This window comes from Tupaia chinensis, unplaced genomic scaffold, assembly GCF_000334495.1.
Source record: "Tupaia chinensis unplaced genomic scaffold, TupChi_1.0 Scaffold000067_1, whole genome shotgun sequence".
NCBI lineage: Eukaryota > Metazoa > Chordata > Mammalia > Scandentia > Tupaiidae > Tupaia > Tupaia belangeri.
The window spans coordinates 3558582-3559582 of NW_006159526.1; the positions used below are offsets into that span (position 1 = coordinate 3558582).

A 1001-nucleotide genomic window follows, 5' to 3' on the forward strand; every position below is an offset into this window, starting at 1 on the left:
GCGTGTTTTAAGCCACCGGTCCGGGACACGAACCACGGTCGACTACGTGGGAGTCCAGTGACATAGCCATTACGCTAACTGCTGGTTCCCCTTCCAATAACTCTTAAGTAATGATCCAGGACTAACTCTCATTGGCCTGTTTGGTCACATGCCACGCCCCCTACCCAGATGATCACTGCCTGTGGGTGGGTGGGGCGTATGTTAGACACTACTCTGATGGGCAGGTCACGTGCTTAGCTCTGGAGCTGTGGGACAAAGTAGCCCAGTCAAACAAGGGCAGGTGCCTGTCCGGCCTTTCTCTGGGCCTGTGGGCAGAGCCATGCCTGGTTCCCGTGCCGTGCCTTCCTTGCCCTCACCAGGACCAAAGGCTGATCTTGGAGCGCCTGCAGGCCATGTACACCGTCGGCTACTCCGTGTCCCTTGCCACGCTGCTGCTAGCCCTGCTCATCCTGAGTTTCTTCAGGTGCGACGCCCAGCCCTGAATGGTGGTAGCCGAGACGTGGGCTTCCGTAGTCCAGAAAGATGGGGCGCTCCACCAGCTCCTGGCATCTACTGGCGGTTCTATGGGATGGCCTGGGGGTGCTCCTAGGGACTCTATGACGGAGGACAGCTCTCCAGGGTCTTCAGACGGCTCCCCCAACCCCACAGGCGGCTGCGCTGCACTCGGAACTACATCCACATGAACCTGTTCATGTCGTTCATGCTGCGGGCAGCGGCCATCCTCACCCGGGACCGGCTGCTGCCTCCTCCTGGCCCGTATCCTGGGGACCGGGGCCCTACCCTGTGGAACCAGGTGCGTGTCATCCTTCTGTCCCTCCAAGTGGGAATCTGTCTCCTCTAGTGGGACCAGGGAGTTACCCATCCATTTCCCACCTCCTATGCAATCCGCATTTCTTTTTTTTTAAGAATTATTTTATTGGGACCAGCAGGTCTGGTGGTTAAGGCTCTGGAAACTCCCACATGGCTGATCATGGTTCCCGTCCTCAACCTGGTGTCTTTCT

General features: G+C 58.0%; 1 protein-coding gene across 1 annotated transcript in view; it reads left to right on the forward strand.

Annotated features, from left to right (window-relative positions):
• Window positions 1–1001, forward strand: part of GIPR (gastric inhibitory polypeptide receptor) — a 12251-nt gene that overhangs the window by 3265 nt on the left and 7985 nt on the right. Inside the window, exons 5-6 of the mRNA XM_014582750.2 lie at window positions 360–463; window positions 649–793. Coding sequence (XP_014438236.1) covers window positions 360–463; window positions 649–793 — 249 coding nt within the window. The remainder of the gene's footprint in view (window positions 1–359; window positions 464–648; window positions 794–1001) is intronic.